At 38.5% G+C, this 17,077-nt stretch overlaps 2 protein-coding genes across 15 annotated transcripts in view; one reads left to right on the plus strand and one right to left on the minus strand.

The window, feature by feature from the left end:
- Positions 1-6,875, plus strand: part of MMS22L (MMS22 like, DNA repair protein) — a 153,330-nt gene extending 146,455 nt beyond the window's left edge. For all 4 annotated transcript variants that reach the window (XR_004267640.1, XR_004267638.1, XR_004267641.1 and 1 more), the window contains 2 exons: positions 4,943-5,119; positions 6,450-6,875. The gene's annotated coding sequence lies outside the window, so the exon portion shown is untranslated. The remainder of the gene's footprint in view (positions 1-4,942; positions 5,120-6,449) is intronic.
- The window catches only part of KLHL32 (kelch like family member 32), a 203,050-nt gene that overhangs the window by 10,164 nt on the left and 175,809 nt on the right, over positions 1-17,077 (minus strand). For 7 of the 11 annotated variants that reach the window (XM_032274400.1, XM_032274397.1, XM_032274398.1 and 4 more), the window contains 2 exons: positions 16,142-16,868; positions 2,899-2,957 (listed from right to left, as the gene is read on the minus strand). In XM_032274400.1, coding sequence (XP_032130291.1) covers positions 2,899-2,957; positions 16,142-16,868 — 786 coding nt within the window. Of the gene's footprint in view, positions 1-2,898; positions 2,958-15,910; positions 16,869-17,077 lie in introns of those variants that run through there. The other 4 variants (XR_004267642.1, XM_032274407.1, XM_032274403.1 and 1 more) reach the window with 3 other exon arrangements.

The raw sequence follows: 17,077 nt of genomic DNA on the forward strand, positions 1-17,077 counted from the left end.
TGAGGCCCCTAGATAAGCTAATGGCTTTCCTGTTCTTTCCAAAATTAACCTCCTAAGATCAGTGGAAGAGCTAAGATTTGGTTCAGCAACAAACTACCCACACTTCCTTTGATCAGCCTCCTTTAATATCTTAACAGTCACATCTTTTGCCAAATTGGGAAAGGTTATTTCTAGGCACACATTTATTTGTTTTGGTGGAAGATTAAGGTTTTTTTGTTTTTTGTTTTGAGACGGAGTCTCACTCTGTCTCCCAGGTGGAGTGCAGTGGCGTAATCTCGACTCAACTGCAACCTCCGCCTCCTTGGTTCAAGCTGATTCTCCTGCCTCAATCTCCCGAGTAGGTGAAATTATAGATGTGTGCCACCACACCCAGCTGATTTTTGTATTTTCAGTAGAGATGGGGTTTCACCATGTTGGCCAGGCTGGTCACAAACTCCTAACCTCAGGTGATCCACCCACCTCGGCCTTCCAAAATGCTGGGATTACAGGCGTAAGCCACTGCAACCAGCCAGAAGACTAAGTTTTATGTAACTTTAGGGAATGGTGAAACCTTCAATATTTGGTTTTAGTTCACCTTCAGTAATGAGAAGGGTATGCCCAACCTTTCTTAAAATAAGGCTCTCTGTAAAATTAAATGAAGACCAAATATGACTTTAATTTTAAATCTCAGCTAAGTAATGGACAGGTAAGTAAAGCAGTAATGAACAGGTAAACAAACCTAACAGTTTTTGTTTGTTTGTTTGTTTGTTTTGAGACGGAGTCTTGCTCTGTTGCCAGGCTGGAGCACAGTGGCGCAGTCTCAGCTCACTGCAACCTCCGCCTCCTGGGTTCAAGTGATTCTTCCGCCTCAGCCTCCCAAGTAGCTGGGATTACAGGCGCGTGCCACCACACCCGGCTAATTTTTCTATTTTTAGTAGAGACAGGGTTTCATCATGGCGAGAATGGCCTCGATCTCTTGACCTCGTGATCCGCCCACCTCGGCCTCCCAAAGTGCTGGGATTACAAGCGTGAGCCACCGCGCCCGGCCAACCTAACAGTTTTCTTTCTACATAAACACTAAAAGCATACAGGAAGAACCCAGATTCCTTTTTGCCAAGAAAAATTTGGATTTCAGCCAGAAAAAGTCATATGATGTTTTGAATACATAGAATTTCACCATTTTACAAAACTGTAAGGGAAGAAGCAAAAGACAACAATAAACATTTTATATAAATAGTGGTCCATTCACTAATAGGCCTATAGATTAGCTCATTTCTAATTTCTCTTTTAAAGATACACTCAAGAAAAGAAGTGGTTTGTATAGCTTGAAAAGCTTGCATTCATCTGTTCCCCATTTGAACATGTAATAAGAATTTTCTTCCAATCAAATGTCTTCTTTAATAGTCAAGCCTGCCTTTCAGCTATTTGCTAATATGTATAATACATTACACATGAATGTATTTAACTCAAAACTCTGATGATGCTTTTCTTAGGTATTTTCTATGAGACAACCCATTACAGTATTAGGAATCAATGTTTGCATTAGCAGTCCAGTCCCCTGCCACAAGACTATGGATGCCATCTGGTTTGCAAAGCCTGCCTGCATCCTCTGATTATATCTTTAGCTTCCTTCACTGCAGTGCCTGCCAGGTGAGCCGCCAACCGCTGCAAAGGCGAAGAAACAGAGAGGCCTGGTGGGGTCATTCCTAATAAGCTAGCGTGTGAATACTAATCAGTGGTGGGGAAGCAGAGGTCACCCCAGCCTGCCTGTTGGCAGGTAGCAATGTGCTCTGTGGCAGATGGCAGGCATTATCGACTCTCCATAAAGGCCTAGAAGAGAAATAAGCACCAGGGCTGAATGATAGAGTTATTGAGATTCTGAACAAGATGCAAGCAGATGTGATGTTTGCCAGTACCCACCGTAAGCAATATGCCAGCAGAATTTTTTAAAAGAGCATGTGTGTACAAACATGAAACAGAACTCATTTGAGAAATGTTAACACCTTCTTCCTCTTTAACCACGTGTGCACCAAACTCAAGCAACTGCAATTAATTATCCCTCTTGAGACAGCTGACCCATGGACATTTGGTCTCTGAAATCTACAGCTGCTAATGACATCAGGAAACACACTTGTAAAGGGGAAAATGCCTTCATTAAATATAGAATCAAGTAATTGCTAAAATAAAAAGATACCAAATACACTCCGTCCACTCTGGACATAGATTTGGTGGCCAGTCCCAACCCAGACTGCCAAAGCCAACCTGTTGTTATCCCATTACCTTCAGCTGATGAATATTAAACCTACAAATCATTTTGGAATACTGTCATAATAAAACATATTTACATTACCCAAATCATAGAAATGGCAAAATTCAGCAGATAATTGCCAAGATTCATACATATTTTTGTAGATGGAAATGAGAATAAAAATATTTATTTGGCGGGGGGAAACAGGCTTTGGGTGTAAACGAGAAGTAGACAAAAGAAGGTACAGGCACCATCAATATGCACATTCAGGCCCTAGCTGTTAGATGAAAACTCTACAGACACTTCTCATCTCTCAAACTCTTCATATACTTCTACTTTAGACTTGTCCTACATAGTGGTTTAGATCATTTGGGCTATATTAAGTTAATACTTGCTTTTTAAGAATAAACCATAACCATGATCCCCTCCTAGAATGGCAGCCCCTTCCAGAAGGACATAGCATTAGGACAATGAAAATCACAAAAACTAGAGTTGAAATTTTTTGAATAACAAAACAAAAATGCAGTTTATTCAGGTGCTTCCTTTTCTCTATATAAATGTAGGATGCATATCTCTGTGTGTAGACTTGGCATTCCAATTATTAATTACCCTGGAATCTTTTAAAATTCATTTTAATTAAAGTAATGAGCTTTTCTTATTATGATTCTTACCTGGTTAGGTTCATATACCATTAGCCTGTTCTGATATTGTGCCGTATTAGTTACTCCACCTGTAATGGATTAACATGTGTTAGAGGTTTTCATGAATAAGGAATAAGATATTCCAACATAAGAATGAGATACAATTAAAGGAAAATTAGCTACTGCTGAGGATCTATTTGTATACTCTCATGGAGAGCCCATGACATAATTAAGAAGCCTATTGTTGAAGCAGTTTAATTTTAAAGAAACATTTCAGAAGCAATCCAGTTGAGAGTAAGCAACAAGTATGCTGACATTACCAAGAGGACCCCAATTCTGGCAAGCTGTTTTGCATGGCCAGATAAGGGGCAAAGTATTAGGGAGTGAGAGCAAACATAGTACACATAGGTAAATCTCTATACTGTTTATGCCAGGGACAGTTATATGGAAAATTCTTGTCCTTCACTAAATTGTTAATTTTAAAGCTCTAACCTCTGTACACTAACACAGTGATATCTTGATATCTTTTGACATTACTTAACAAAAAATATCTAAAGCCAGTGCTGTCCAATAGAATATAACGAGAGCCATATATGCAAGTCACATATGCAATGATAAATTTCTCAATAGCTATATAAAACATAAAAAGAAACAGTGACATTAAATGTAATAAATTGTGCGTACCCCAATATAGCCATAATTATCATTTCAACATGAAATCAACATAAAAATTATTAAGATACTTTATATTCTTTTTTTTCTTACTAAGTCTTCAAAAGCCAGTGTATACTTGACACAACACATCTCAATACAGATCAGCCATTTTCCAAGGATTCAATAAGCCACATGTGGCTAATGGCTACCACATTGGGCAGCACAAATCTAGGGCTCTTCAGTGCAGCTGCTATTGTGGTTGACTTTTGAAGCCCTCTAGACAACTGCTTAGATCTAAGAGACTTCAGACCTACCTAATAAGAACCACTAAAAAATCATCATACTTCCAGCTAAGTTTCTCTTATTTGTCCTCATACTTCTTTTCATTTTTGTAGTGTATACTGAGCCCTGTAAAACCCAGAAATTATTAGTTTTGCTTTCAGTTTTACCATTAAGTGGAAAAACTCTAAAAACAATACATAAAACAGCATAGTAAGGAAATATCACCAGTAGATATTAAATGTGAGATAAAATATCAAGGATATGGGACCAAAGAAATCTATCTTTAGAAATACTGCCTTATATGTAGTTCTAGACACTGGTATAAAATGAATAACATTATTATTTTAATATGTATCACAAGCAGCTATTTTTTCAATAACAATATAAAATTAAGCCAGACTAAAAAAAGTTTCCTACTGGAATTTTTTTAATTTAAAAAATATACATATACTGTTAAAATACTGACCAAGGTGGCCTTAGCATTTCCCTAGCTTGACTAAACTAAAAAGGCTGCTTCCTGACTCTGGGGCCCTTGACCTCCCCTTTCTTAGATTACTTACTTTAGAAAACTTGTAATCATAACTTCTTTCTCTGCCTCTTTGAGATGTAAATCATTTTAAAAAGCTGCTTGCCAGTTTTATAACCTAAGAATATCTTTGTTAAGGTCCAGAGAGCTATCCCTTTGAAATATAATCATTGAAGAAGATAGTGCCCTATATCCCAGCTTCTATGGGAAGGTAGGACCCTAACTTTTTTTTCTTTTTTAGATGGAGTCTCACTCTTGTTGCCTAAGTTGGAGTGCAATGGCAAGACCTCAGCTCACCGCAACCTCCACCTCCCGAGGACCCTAACTTTAATAGGCACCAATTAGCACCAAACACAGATGGCCTAATCACAGAGACAAAAATTACCAACTCAGAAATAACTGCATGGGTACAACATATCCATTAATCAAGCTCCCCTGAAATGTTCTTCAGTACTTTTTTACAAAATCACCCCAATGCTTAAAAACTGTCCTCTTAAAAACTAATAGAATTGATTTCAAACTGTTTTCTGATTCTCTCTCCTATTACAATAGACTTGAATAAAGTCTTCTTTCTCTGTTTAACTTTATCTGGTGCATTTTTTGCTTCGACAGTTCAAATACTTTGAATAGGTCACCACCATCAACTACATGGCTAGGAGACAAGTCAATGAGAATCCAGAGAATTAGTGTCTAATCCTTAACTGCGCTGGAATAATCAATCAAAACTAATGGATAAATAAAGAGGAAGGAACCTATCCAGGCCAATCATTACTCTCTCACTCAACCCCAGTAAGGAGATTATATCTTTCATATAATTGACTTTGACTATTATTAACTAGAGGACTATTTTTAAAATTCTTTCAGAAGCTTGAAGATTTAAGATTTTAAAGATCAACAAAAGCTTTGTCTGTAGAGAAATCCACAAAGAACAGAGAGACATGAGCTTCCTGACCTCAAAGAAAGTCTTCTCTGGATTTCTCATCAAATGTCTCATTTTAAAAATGTAATCAGAGGAAAGGAAAACACACTTAAGAAAGCTGAGGCTAAAATGCCTATATGGTCAAGATGAGTGTCAAAATAAATATAGGGTTGTGTTTGCCTTTACTCCCAATCTTCCCTTTCTTGGGTGATTAAAAACAGAGTGTTCAATAATTCTTTCTCAGCATAACCACACAAGAATAGTTTAATCTCTTGAGACTTCACAAGTCTTCATGGTTAAAATAATTGCTGGTGCTTTTGATCTGGGCCATAACCACCAGATTAATGTCCAGCTTGCCTACAATCACTTCTCTAATTGAAAGGGAACAGAGGGCAAAGCTCCACCCATCATTTAAAAACTTCAAAAGTTTCTCTGCTTGTTTTAGAAATATGGAACAGAATTAATATCTACTGCAGTAAACTATCTGCTTTATGACACTATTTGAAAATATTTACATTACTGTATGTACCAGACTCTGCCCATTATAGATTAAACGTACAACCAATGGATTAAAATGTAGCTATTACATCCCCTCTCCCAAGCAGGGCATACAATTTATCTCCATGCTTTTCAGAATTATTATTTACTATCTTCCACAAATGCATCTATAATACATTTTTGTCTTAATCTGCACTCAGTAATTAGATTCTTTACCCTTACATACAAATGTTCATTCACATCACAATGTTTAGAAATGAGATATTAGGTTACTAGTTGGGAGTAAAAATTAAAGTCCCAGTTATTTGGTATTAATAGATTGCCTTTAGAATGTTAAACCACAGGAGGTGCCTCACACACCTAGTGCTGCAACTTTTGCCAAGTCAGGATTGCAAAGAAAAACCTTGGAAATTGGTTTTATTGCTTTCCTCTTTGAAATAATTTACAAATGAGCATGTAAATAAAAACCATTTTTCTCTCAATTCTAAAATAAATTTTAAAAAACATCCAAGTTTGCAGCCCACATTTCTTTAGCAGTGTTACTCATTTCCAGGGCTTTATCATTACATTCCCTTCACATAACACTCTTCACTTTTAGATTAATCTGCTGAAATGAGATGCTAAGGATTTGCATACAGATTTGACTATACAAAAATAGATATGGAATTAATAACAGTCTCTATATGTTTTAATTTCTCCTAGACTGGAGTACCCTTGCCTGCAGCAGTATTCCTGGCTTTGAAAGTCATCAAGCTGATTTGTCTGCTCTGGGTTACGATGCCACATGCTGCTATACTGTCCCCTGCAATCAAAGCACTTGCAAAGATAGATTCCATGCCTTCCTCTATCGAGTATATTTTATAGATTGGCAGTTTTGATCTCCCTCCCCCACCCCAGGGGGGATAATCTGCATCTTAACAGCTTTCTATAGATACATCTGTCATTAAATATGCCATCTCATATCAGCATCCATTTTTAAAACCAAGTTTTCTCTAACTTTGAAGTGCCACAGTGAAAGTTAAGACTTTTCAGCCAAAATTGAAAATGAGCAACCCTGTCTTATACTTTTGAACTGTGACTTAAAGATATACCGCAGGTTCCCCCAAAGTCAAATAAGTCTTTAAAAACTGCCAGAAGGAATGAAAAGTTACCACCATGCTACCAGCAGTGAGAAATGCTTTCTATCATCAAGACAGGAGCAAAGCATTTTTCTTAAGCTTCCCTGTACAACTCGCCACAAAATATTGTGACAAATGGATGAGTGCATACTGGAGAGATGACAAGCGACTGCCAAACAAGCAACCTTTGTCTCTGCTACTGAGATCACTGATCTCAAACTCACATTCTACTCCAAAGCAACGACTGGTCAATGCTGACAGTGCTCGTGAAATAGTGTATAGAAAACTTCTCTCACTGTACTTAGTCAGACTGGGTCAAGTCTGATGGCTCTGCTAATTTTTTTTTAATGACAGAAAATACCTCTGTTGATAAATATAAAAAAAAAAAAAAAAAATACCTCTGTTGGTCCTATACTAAACTCCACGAGTAGATGCCAGTGGTTCCTAATGCAGTGCTAATGCACAACCAGGACAGAGTGGGGTGCAAAGAACTGATCTCTACACGCAGGGTGGAGCCTGCTCCAGGTTGGAATTCTGCCAGCAAATTCAGGATTGAGGAAAATCATCTAAAGTTCTCTGCAACTGTCTTGGAGACCTGCAGTGGACAGGTTCACACTAGTCTAAGGGAAGAGTTTCAGGACAGGCTATGGCATTAACATGGGTCCTATATGACTGTATCCTTGGGGAAGCCATTAAACACAGCCACGCTGAGCTTCCTCATATGCAAAACAGAGATGATGATATCTTCCCTACAGGTTTCAGATGAATTAGAGTGCGTGGCATAGAGACAATCCACAGAGGGAAGTTTATTACAGTCCTGTAGCTGTTTATAAAAATTTCTTACCATTTCCATGAAAGATACAAATGACTATATGTGAAACACTGAATTAAGACATGAATTGTATAGTGTGAAATAGATTTCTTATAATTATTTTTTCTGATAACCAGAATTACCAACTTTTTTTCAGTGTCCAAGGCCTTTTTCCTTTAATAGTTTAAGCCCCTCTCTTCTATAACTTTCTCCAACTCTTGAAAGACTAAAACTTCATACTTACAATTACCTAAAGAACAACCTAGCATTAAGTATGAGTTAATATTAGTTACTGTTTATAGAACTACACTCATTATCAGCCCTTGATAAAAGTAATACCATAAGAATATTTATAATAAATGCAAAACCAAACTTAATATCTATTTTTGTATGAAATTAAGAAATATTTATAATAAATGCAAAACCAAACTTATCAATTTTTATATGACATTAGACTGTCCATATTTTCTGGATGTTTATAATACTACATAAACAATTACAGTCAAGAATCTTTCTACTAAATTTGCATCTTGAATAGAAGCATACATAATCCATGCATTAAATTAAAACTAGTACCCATATTATTTCTGTCATACTTGAGGAACCCACACAAATGGATGGGTAATTAATATACTCAAAACCTCCAAAGCCTCTAATTTACAAAATACCTATAAAGACAGGGCTGCTGCATATGAAATACAAATTATGTCATTTAGAGCAAATAGGTACAAACTTGTGACCCAGAAATATGTAAAGTATGCATTATGTATTGTTTTAAATAAGTGAAATGATAAAATGGGGGGTGAAATCACCATAATACAGATATCGATTAGATTCACCTGCCCTTTATTAACTCAATGATATTCACTCTAACTCCCATTTTTCATTCCGTAGAAAGTTGAAATCCTACCTCCAAACATTTTTGCACATTCCCAGCAGGGTCAAACTCTCAAGGTCACCTCTGTCTGTCTTTCATGTCCCAGCTTTGCTGTGCTCTTGTTGGATCTTTTATCTCTCTCCCATCATCAACCAAGTTCTTCAGCCATTCCCTATTTCTATGACCTAGCTTTAACCATTTTCTCTCCTCTTGGGAATGAAGCAAATGATACAGTCCACATATTCTTTGGTAGAGCAATACAGCTCAACATTTAGTTTACCATCTTTTATTAGACCCCCATCTAGGTAGACACAAATGAATCCTCTGAACGAAGGCGGTTCTTTCTGTGAGAAGAGTTCTGTAGCCAGTGATTCGAACATTAAACAAAACCTTACACTACCAATTTTAAAGGTTATTAGACTCCTATAGTATGTAATCCTTTTAGAAAATAATTTTCTAATCTATACCAATGTATTTGAGTAGTTCCATTTTATCACTGTTTCTCTTTACATTTTAACTTCATGTTTTAGAAACTAAATGGTAAAATCACGGAAAGACATGATGTTCCTCTTCTGTCCCTTGAGAAGGATGGACAGTTAAGCAATTAAGGACAATCAGTGATTGTTGATTCTAAACAAATCTCCAGAAAGCACTCTGCTTCTATCATTTACTTTCAGTCTTATGTCATTTGGAAGTTCTTTTTACAATTTAAGCATTTATTTTGTTTGTTCACTGTCATGATAAACAACTGGTACCTGTGTGGTTTGGTGGGAAAAGCATGATTTAAAAAACCAGAGAAACAGACTTCAAATTCTAGCTCTGTCAACTATAAGCTACGTGATCTGAGGAGTCATTTAACCTCTTCGAGCCTCGTTTCCTGGGCAGTGATGTGACGGTAAACAGAGTGCAACTTCTTCAGGATATATGTAAGACAGTTTAGGACAAAAGCTTCATTAATTATTTGGTCAATGTAGGTGATCTGATTGCTTTCTTTAAATCATTTAGGTCTCTAACAAGCATTGCAGAATAGTACATTTCTGTTTGACATCTACCTCAGTTCAAAACTGTAGTGGCTTTGTTTTTAACTCTCAGATGGGGGGTAGAAAAGATTGGGGCACAAGTGAAAAGAAAAAGTAACTGCTGGGGGCAGCTGGTTGCTAGGATCTAAAGCAACAAATATTTAATTCTTCATGGACATTCCAATTCACTAGGAGCTTGTAAGTGGACGTGTCAAGTTATCCAGCTCCACACCTCTACTAGGCAAGTGGCTTCCTCACATCATGGCTGCCACCAGAGACAACAAAGAGGTATTCTCTTACTACTTACTCCCACAAGACACACTGTTCTCCCTCTAGCAAATCTTGAGCCCTTGACTCTCACCTAACTGGGATCCCAGATTGCTGAAATCCTTCCAGTAGGTTCCTCTAGACTATTCTTGTCTCAAAACCTTCCATCATTAGTGAATCCACAGATATGCCTTCTCCAATCCTCTGCTGAACACCATAAAACGACAGAAATTTGCAAACGGAGCCATCAGTTTTGTTTTCAAGCTTAGAGTGGATTCTCAACACCTATTTTTCTTCAACCTGTTAATTCCCTCTGTTTTCTCTCAGAGGCTTATTCCAAAGTCACTCTCCTCAGGCCCTCTACCTAGATCTGACAGGCACAATCTTGACAGACCTGTTTCTCACTTGAATCCATCTACAAGAAACCTCCTCGGGTTTCTGCCCCTCATCTGTGAGCTTACCTAGGTCACACCCATAATTATCTCCTTCCCTGCAGGCTTGGAACTGGAAGGGTCCCTCCCTTCTCCTGTTGAAGACCTAACCCCTTCCCAGCTCCTTCTTGCCTTTTAGGGCTCTGTGTCTGTTGTGAATATTGTATTCTCAGGACTCTTCACTGTTCCTGTTACCTTGGAAATGCCCTGACCGTTTACCAGCCAAAGGATGCCCCTCCTCCCTATACCTTTAATTTCACTCTCTTTCCTTATTTACAAATCTGCTTAATGCACTAGCATCCTTAAACAAGCAAACAAAACCCTTCTTCACCTCTGGATTTCCTTGTCTAGCTACTCTTTTCACAGCCAAACTCCTCACTTCCTCCCTTTCTTTCTTTCCTTCCTAATCTCCCTCATTCTTCCTAAAGCCAAAATGCTATTTATTAATTTATAATAAAAAAAGAGGCTGTTACCTGAACTAAAATATGTGTACACCTAAAAACAGCATATTCTTTCCCTATATTTATACAGAAAGCCCGATTATTAATTGGAAAGTTGTCTGTTAAGCTCAGATTTGGGGAATGAAGTTTAGATAATACACTTGTTCATGAGGATTGACTAAGACAGGCTTTATCCTAACTTCTTGCCAAGGTGATCTGTACCTGAAGTTTCTACTTCCTTACTTTTTAATCATACCTTAAACTACTGTATTCTAGTTTCCACCTTCTTCCAACCCCCGAAACTGCTTTCACTAAACTTTTCCTAATTAAAAAATGCAGTGGAAATATTTTGGATGTTGATGTCCCCATGGTATTGAACAGCTCTCACTGCACCTCCTTCTTCGGTATTGGTTTCTGCGACACTCCTCCGCCTCCTCCTCCTCTGACCCTGCCGTTCCACATTCTCAGGCTCCTTCCTTCCTTAGTACCCCCAACCCTGCACCCTCCTTGCTAGTGTTTCCCAAACTTCTGCCCTTAACCCCTTTCCAGACGATCTCTAATCTATCTCTCCTGTCATGCTCTCTGCCTCCTCCTTCCATTGTTTCACTTATTTGCTCTGAGAAACTGAAGGCAAGGTCTTCTCTCTGAGTCTGAAAAGGGGGTTTTCAGGAAAGTAAAGAAGTTACAGCCAGTGAAGGAAGTGGTGAGTGAGTAGCAGTAGGGTACAGAGAGGGCTGAGAGTGCCACTGTGCATGATGTGCTGAGAATATACCCATAGCAAGCCCTCCTGCTAACTGTCCTCCTCCCACAGCCGGAGCCATCTAGGTACAGGCACAGACCAAGCAGATCACTGGGTTTGTCAAACATTGCTTGTTTGACAGAGGACAAGAGAATTATTGAAGTGATCGGGCCATGAAGTTCAATATGATGACAGGGAGGGGTTAATGGATAATAGAAAGTAGCCAAAGGGCCTGAAGCTAAGTTAGGCACCTCCAGGATTAGTTGCTAGTGTAACTATTTTAGGTGCTGCCTTTCATGCCTTCTGCGGTAGTCACTCCGTGCTTTGCTCTACTTTGTACCTTGTTAAGACTTCTGCTGTCACACCATCACACACTCTACCTATTTAAAAGTCTGTTCCCTCTACCATAGGCTACTTTGTTGTTGCAGCGCTATCCTGGAATAGGACTTGGAGAGGTTAGGAACTTTAGCTCAGCATCTCATGCTGGATAAACAGCACAAATTTTGTGTGTATGTGACCACAATCTGTGGTCTCAGTGCACCACAACCCAGCCTCTTCTATGCCTGCTGTTAGTTCTCAATATTTTGTCTACAATTCCTTTTTTTTGAGACTGAGTTTCACTCTTTTTGCCCAGGCTGGAATGCAATGGTGCAGTCTTGGCTCACTGCAGCCTCCATCTCCTGGGTTCAGGCAATTCTTCTGTCTCAGCCTGGGATTACAGGCACCCACCACCATGCCCAGCTAATTTTTGTATTTTTAGTAGAGACAGGGTTTCATCATGCTGGCCAGGCTGGTCTTGAACTCCTGACCTCAGGCGATCCACCTGCCTCAGCCTCCCAAAGTGCTGGGATTACAGGTGTGAGCCACTGCACCCGGGCTTTGTCCACAATTCTTAAGATGTTAAGTAAAACAATATGTACCTAAAGATAAGGTAGTGATATTTTTAAATGTTAATAAAATTTTACATTATTTTAATTTTAATTAATACTAGAAAAACCCAAGTCCTGTTAGTAGCTTTGAATACATTAAAAGTTATTTAAAATGGGGCAATGCAAACTTCATATAAATTTAATCAAGATGAAAATACACCTAGCTTCTAGGGAGTTAAAGTTAACAGATGTTCTTTCATTAACAAAATATCTGAAAAATTATTTTATTGTCAGCTCCTAGAGGGCAGGAATTATGTTTGCTGAATTAATTTCATTTATCTGTGACTCAGCACTATACTTTACAAGGATGTAGCATTTACCAAGAGAATCAAGAAAGCACTAAATACTGCTTTTGAGTAAATGCAATAACATTTGTCTTATTTTTATAACTTTAAAGCACTAATATTGCAGTTAGCATCTTACTTAGCTACCATTTGATGAAAATGAAAAAATAAGTTGTTCTTCAAGATGGGCTTGGGATTAGTATTCCCTTACATAAAAAAGGTTCTTTTTAGTAGTTCACAAACTATACCTTCCAACAGAGAGCATATATTTTTAAAACACAGTTGTAGGATATTTAAATGCTTATTTTCCTTTGATACTGCGAATTTCAAATCAAAATGGTATGGAACACTTGCGAATTGGGTCACAACGTCAAATGCTACAGGAGCCTGTAAAATTCGACATCTTAAATGCTAACGGGTATGTACATACAGAATTATTTCTGGATTCCTTTCTGCTTGTCATACTTCAAAAACTATAAACAGGTTTCAAGATTTCTTGACCCCAAAATGGACTGAAATGGGGGAGAGGCGTGGTGAGGGAGTGAGCTTGCTGGAAATGTCGAGTCTCCAAAGAAACATTCATTCTGTGTTCTAGAGAACAGAACCAAGACCCTAAAATCCACCTTCTATAATCAATACTACCTCCACCTCAGGCAAAGTTTGCAAAATACCAGAAGGATGACCATGATTAAATCCCCATCAATTAAATTGGAAATGTGTGATTATTTGGTAAAGGCTAAGGAATAGTCTCAAACATTTTCATCTGCTCCAATAAATCAGGTTACACTCCCAATTCAGTGATAGGCAGGGTGAACTACACCTGTATTTTTGTTAAGGGGTCCATTAGCAAATCCAGTCACCCCTCCCTATTTATGGTTAGATTCACGATTTATTATAAGCTGGGCCTAAGGAAAGAGGCAGATGACTGAAGGTATTAGAAATGTCACTAGCGATTTCCTCTTCTTTCCAATTAAAAGTATTGTACTGTACACAGCAAAGTGAGTTTCTCATCTCAAGTACACAATAGGGAGAAACAAACCTGAGAAAATTGTGATTGTTTTCATTAAGTATGGTTAACACAGGCAGCATATATTAGGGCGAAAGAAGAACAAAGAAAATGTATTTCACTTCACAGTAGGAGAAAATCAAAGTGAGATAGCAATAAGGATCTGTAGTAAGTTGATAGATTTAATAAAATGGAATAGGAAACACATAGACTCATATTGAAAGGGAAGTCAGCTTGATACCAGGAAGAAGTCTAACAGGAGCGTCTATGCCTTCTTAAGGTCTTGCTGAAGAAGGTATTAAGTCATCATCTCTTTAAGACTATATAAGGGAAACCCCAGCATTCTTTTACAAGCTAGGTTTACAGCCAAAAGACAAGGAAAATTTATTAAAATATTTATAAGAAATTCACACAAAACTTAGAAAATGCAGTGCAAAATTTAGGAATACAGTACATTAATAATATATGAAACTAAATGAGTCATTGGGAGGAATGTCAATTGGGAGAAAACATAAATGGCATTGATTTCATAAACCATCGCTGTTTTGCTAATCCAAGACAAGTACAGATCTGTTTCTTCTATTAGCAAAGACTTATTTGCTGCCTAGCTTGAAATTTCTTTAGCACAGCTAAAAGGATATAGTCCTGGTGCTCATTAATTGTTGAAATATATATTTAAAGAGAAAGGAACAATAATTAGATAACTGAGGCTTTAATTTAAATATATCTACATATACTAACATACGTGCTTGTTTCTAACGTTTCTTTGGTATAGAGCCAGCAAATGTTGGGTCCACTTCCCCTTTCTGCTTCCTTAGTCTTAGTCTTCACTTCATTCATTAATTCACTGAGCACGTAAACCCTGATGTGAGCTAGGTTCTGTCAATAAAAATCAGTGAATTGCCAATAATTGAGGCACCACTCGGAGAACCTGAGCCTATGACTATCTTCCTGCTTATTGAGGACAGCAGAAGAACAGTCAAAGTCCAAATGAACTTAGTTTAAACAAATGTAAGGGAGAATTTTATCAGAGCAGGTGTTAAAAGACTAGAGATGATTATTGAAGAAAGCTGATAAGCCTTTGCAGGTGTACTTAAAAGTAATGATTTCTTCTAAGTACAAATGCCAGTGTTATTTTTAATATTTAAGTTTTGACCCTTTCTATTCCTCTTAGTGCTTGATGACTAAAAATTGTTGATAGAAATCCAACAAGTTCCATTTGGGTTACAATACAAGTATCTTCCAACTGGGAGAAATTGCAGCTTTCTTCCTGATACAAAAACCTTTCAAAGGAGAACACTTAGGGCCTTTCTCAAAAATAAGATTGAAAACACAGGTCAATAATATGACGTTGACAGCATATGCCTCACAGACTCCTTCTGCGTAAGGAAAAAGGCAACTAGGAAGGGAGTGAAGGGTCTGTGGGTGTAGAGAAAACAAGATGGGCAAGGAGCAAGTAACTGTCGAGTCTACATTATGGGTACCTGGGGTTCATTGTCCTCGTCTCCCTACTTTTTCCACAATCAAAAGGTTTTCAAACGAGACAAAAAGGTAAATTAGAGCTCAAACTGTATCCTCAAATAATCAGTCAAAATGGGAGAGTAAATAGGAATGAAGGGTTATGATGGCACAAGTAACTACCATTCACAGATAATTAAAAAAGAAAAACAAAACACTGTTTTAGGCTGGGTGCAGTGACTCACGCCTATAATACCAACACTTTGAGAGGCCGAAACTGGTGGATCGTTTGAGCTCAGGAGTTTGGGGGCAGCTTGGGCAACATAGTGAAACCCTGTCTCTACAAAAAATACAAAAATTAGCTGGGTGTGGTGGTGTGCTCCTGTATTCCCAGCTATCTGGGAGGCTGAGGTGGGAGGATCACTTGATCCTGAGAGGTGGAGGTTCCAGTGAGTCAAGATTGCACCATGGCACTCCAGCTGGGTAACAGAGTAAGACCCTATCTGAAACCATAACAAAACAACGACAACTTTGTTTTAGTAACTTAAATCCTTTCCCTCTAGTGATTACTTGGATATATACCTATTGCTATACCCAGAAAAATGAATTAACTGGGCTTTTACTTCTCTTGCCTTTGATGCAAATGGCTCTAGTCTGGCAGCCAGGAGTGAAAGAAGCAGCAAAGGATCTAGATAAATCACAAACTGTGCCATACAATCCATGAATAATCAAGAGCTGACAGGAGAAGTTTTGGTAGAAAAAAGCAGTTGTGATGGACCAACAATTTCCACCTTGAATTTTTATTCCATTAATCACTCAGAAAATCACAGAAAGGCCCATTGTTTCCAATTACATTCCTCTCTAGAGTAGGTGCTCAATAAATGAATGTTAATTAGCTAAAATGGCATGCTTGGTTCAAGCTTTCAATTACACATGGCCACATTAAATCTTGACTTTTAAATTTATAGCACAATGAAAGAGTGTTTTGATAAATCCAACATGAGGTATGTTCTACCTGATATCCAAAGAAGACCATCAGCCACATATCCAGCATGGCATGAAAGGGATCTGTCAAAGGACTGAACAAAAGTCCATTTGTTCTTCTTGGGGCAGTATCGTTCAACTGTAGGCAGAACCTGGCGCAGTTCATTTCTGCCCCCAACTGCATAGAGGTATTCCTCCATAGCACCCAGCACAAAATGCTCCCGGCAGTTTTTCATGGGTGCTATCTCTGCCCAGGAATTACTGCGGGGATCATAGCGACAGGCAGTCCTCACAGCACACGTCCGGCCACTGGCATGCTCAACTTCCCCTCCAGCCACAAACAGGAAGTCCCCCATGACTGCCACACAATGGTGGCTCCTTCCCACAGGCATGGGAGCCAGCTCACTCCAGTTGGCAATGGCAGCTATGAGAGCATTCTCCTGATCAACGGGATTGAAGTACCGAAGTTCCTTGACCTTGCAGACCTCACGCTTTTTCCCACCAATGATATACAGAGTGTCTGACTGGAACCGTGGTTTGGTCCTGCAAGTCTGCCAGACAGGCTGTGCATAGATGCTCTGGTGGTATTCCAGGGCCTCATTGACAAGGGCTGTTGCAGTCTCACTTGCTTGGACAAGAGGGTGGGACAGGGCAACTGTATGGAGAGTGTCCACATCCATTAAGCCAAAGCGGATGTACTGCAGGAGCTCGTCCATGTACTGGTAGTGGCAGTTGTGTTCCAACCACCTCACAGCTAGCTGAAACAGAGGGAGGTGAGATGAGAGGAGACACAAAAGAAAGAAAGAAAGAGAGAACGCAACAGTATATAGGCAGGTTACCTGTATTCTTCCAGGTAGGTAATAATACAAACTTTCTTACAAACAGTGTAACTGGAATATTTTGATGCCCAGGTGAGTAACTTTTTTTCTGTATCAGCAAAGACACAAAAGAACTCAAGACATTGCTG

The sequence above is a fragment of the Sapajus apella genome, unplaced genomic scaffold (genome assembly GCF_009761245.1).
Source record: "Sapajus apella isolate SASKATOON/1434 unplaced genomic scaffold, GSC_monkey_1.0 scaffold6, whole genome shotgun sequence".
In the NCBI taxonomy this organism is placed as follows: Eukaryota; Metazoa; Chordata; class Mammalia; order Primates; family Cebidae; genus Sapajus; species Sapajus apella.